The following is a 1,628-nucleotide window of genomic DNA, read 5'->3' on the forward strand; positions in this document are numbered from 1 at the left end:
GTGTGTGTGTGTGTGTGTGTGTGTGTGTGTGTGTGCGCGCGCATATGCGAGCGTGTGTCTATCTTTTTATCTGTCTGATGCTTTGTCGCTAATGCTATATTGTGCTTTTGCACTCAATATAACGCTACAGCTTGTGGTAAAATGGCGCTAAATTGTCCTAATGTGCCCATGTTTATATCTTGCTGGAGGTTGAAGTGCTATAAACTGCTATGTACACCCACAGTCTTCTGTTCATGTGTTCATGTGCACACAAACACAAACACGTCTCAAGTCAAACACAATCACATAGAATGAAAGCTTATGTGTGTGTGTGTGTGTGTGTGTGTGTGTGTGTGTGTGTGTGTGTGTGTGTGTGTGTGTGTGTGTGTGTGTGTGTGTGTGTGTGTGTGTGCGCGCACGCGTGTGTACATGCATGTGTGTATGTGTGTGTGCGTGTGTGTGTGTGTGTGTAGATGAATAAGTTGTTGATACTGTGTTGTAATCCACAGGCTATGGAGCAAGTAATGGACAAGGAGCAAAGCCAAACGGTAAAAAAATCATACTGTTACCAAGTAATTTTACACAAGTAATTTTACACAAAAGCACAACAAAGTTAAAATGTTCACGTTATTATACCCAGTAGTCATAGTTGGATTTAAACACCAATTAGCACTGTAAACCAATGAGTATAGCCTTGCACTAACAAACATGATAATATAGCATTTCGTTGGTATTTTCATAGTTCTGTGACTAGGCCCTTTTACTTCATGGGCACTTCATAATACAGTTACTGTACTTGTGTCTTGTCTGATGTCAAGATTAACATAAAAGAGTAATTAAACGACAAAATCGACACCTTTTTTTTACATCAGGTTACTACCCGGCTGCTCGCAATGGAATGGGTATGTTTTAGAACCTTTTACAAACTATATAACCATTCACGCTACATGATATTGGTCTTGTATTTATTTTTATTATGCAATTAGTATGAATGTTTTATGTACTATATACAAGTACGTTACTGAGATGTAAGATGTAGCTTATTTAGCTGATGTTACATTTCATAGCACCAGTGCTAGTGTTTGTAAATATTTTGTTTATAATTAGTTTATTATTTACTATGGGGTAATGAAGCTCAATCGTGTACTGAACCTTTATTATATAGTGTTACCAGTTCATCAATAATCCATCACTAGTGCCTGACTATGAATGATGCCCATGTTGCTGCTGTTTATTCCCACAGGCCAGTACGGAGGAGCTGCTGGAAAACCTTTCAAAGGATACGGACCTCCATTCGGTAAGAGCTTTACAGGTAGGGCTGGGCGATATGGAAAAAAAGCGATATCACGATATGGATTACTTTATATCACGATAACGATATATATCACGATATAGCACAAATGTATACGTTTTCAGTTATTCTCTTTATTTGCTCTTTATTTTTTCATGTCGCAAAACAACCTTTCTTTAAAATGGATCTTTTTATTCTTATTTTTACCGTTACATTTACTTATAGTGTGCATTGTGACAACATGAAATGTAATGAAATGATATTCAATTGTATAAAACTGATGAAATTACTATCACAATATAAACAATATAGGAGAAAAGTCACGATATACACTTGTATATCACGATAACGATATACT

At 36.5% G+C, this 1,628-nt stretch overlaps 1 protein-coding gene across 1 annotated transcript in view; it reads left to right on the forward strand.

Annotated features, from left to right (window-relative positions):
• The first annotated feature begins 444 nt into the window (after positions 1-444).
• Positions 445-1,628, forward strand: part of LOC134467350 (fibroin heavy chain-like) — a 39,419-nt gene continuing 38,235 nt past the window's right edge. The window contains exons 1-3 of the mRNA XM_063221249.1: positions 445-527; positions 852-881; positions 1,223-1,276. Of these exons, the coding sequence (XP_063077319.1) occupies positions 878-881; positions 1,223-1,276 (58 nt within the window). The 5' untranslated portion in view covers positions 445-527; positions 852-877. The remainder of the gene's footprint in view (positions 528-851; positions 882-1,222; positions 1,277-1,628) is intronic.

This window comes from Engraulis encrasicolus, chromosome 17 (genome assembly GCF_034702125.1).
Source record: "Engraulis encrasicolus isolate BLACKSEA-1 chromosome 17, IST_EnEncr_1.0, whole genome shotgun sequence".
In the NCBI taxonomy this organism is placed as follows: domain Eukaryota; kingdom Metazoa; phylum Chordata; class Actinopteri; order Clupeiformes; family Engraulidae; genus Engraulis; species Engraulis encrasicolus.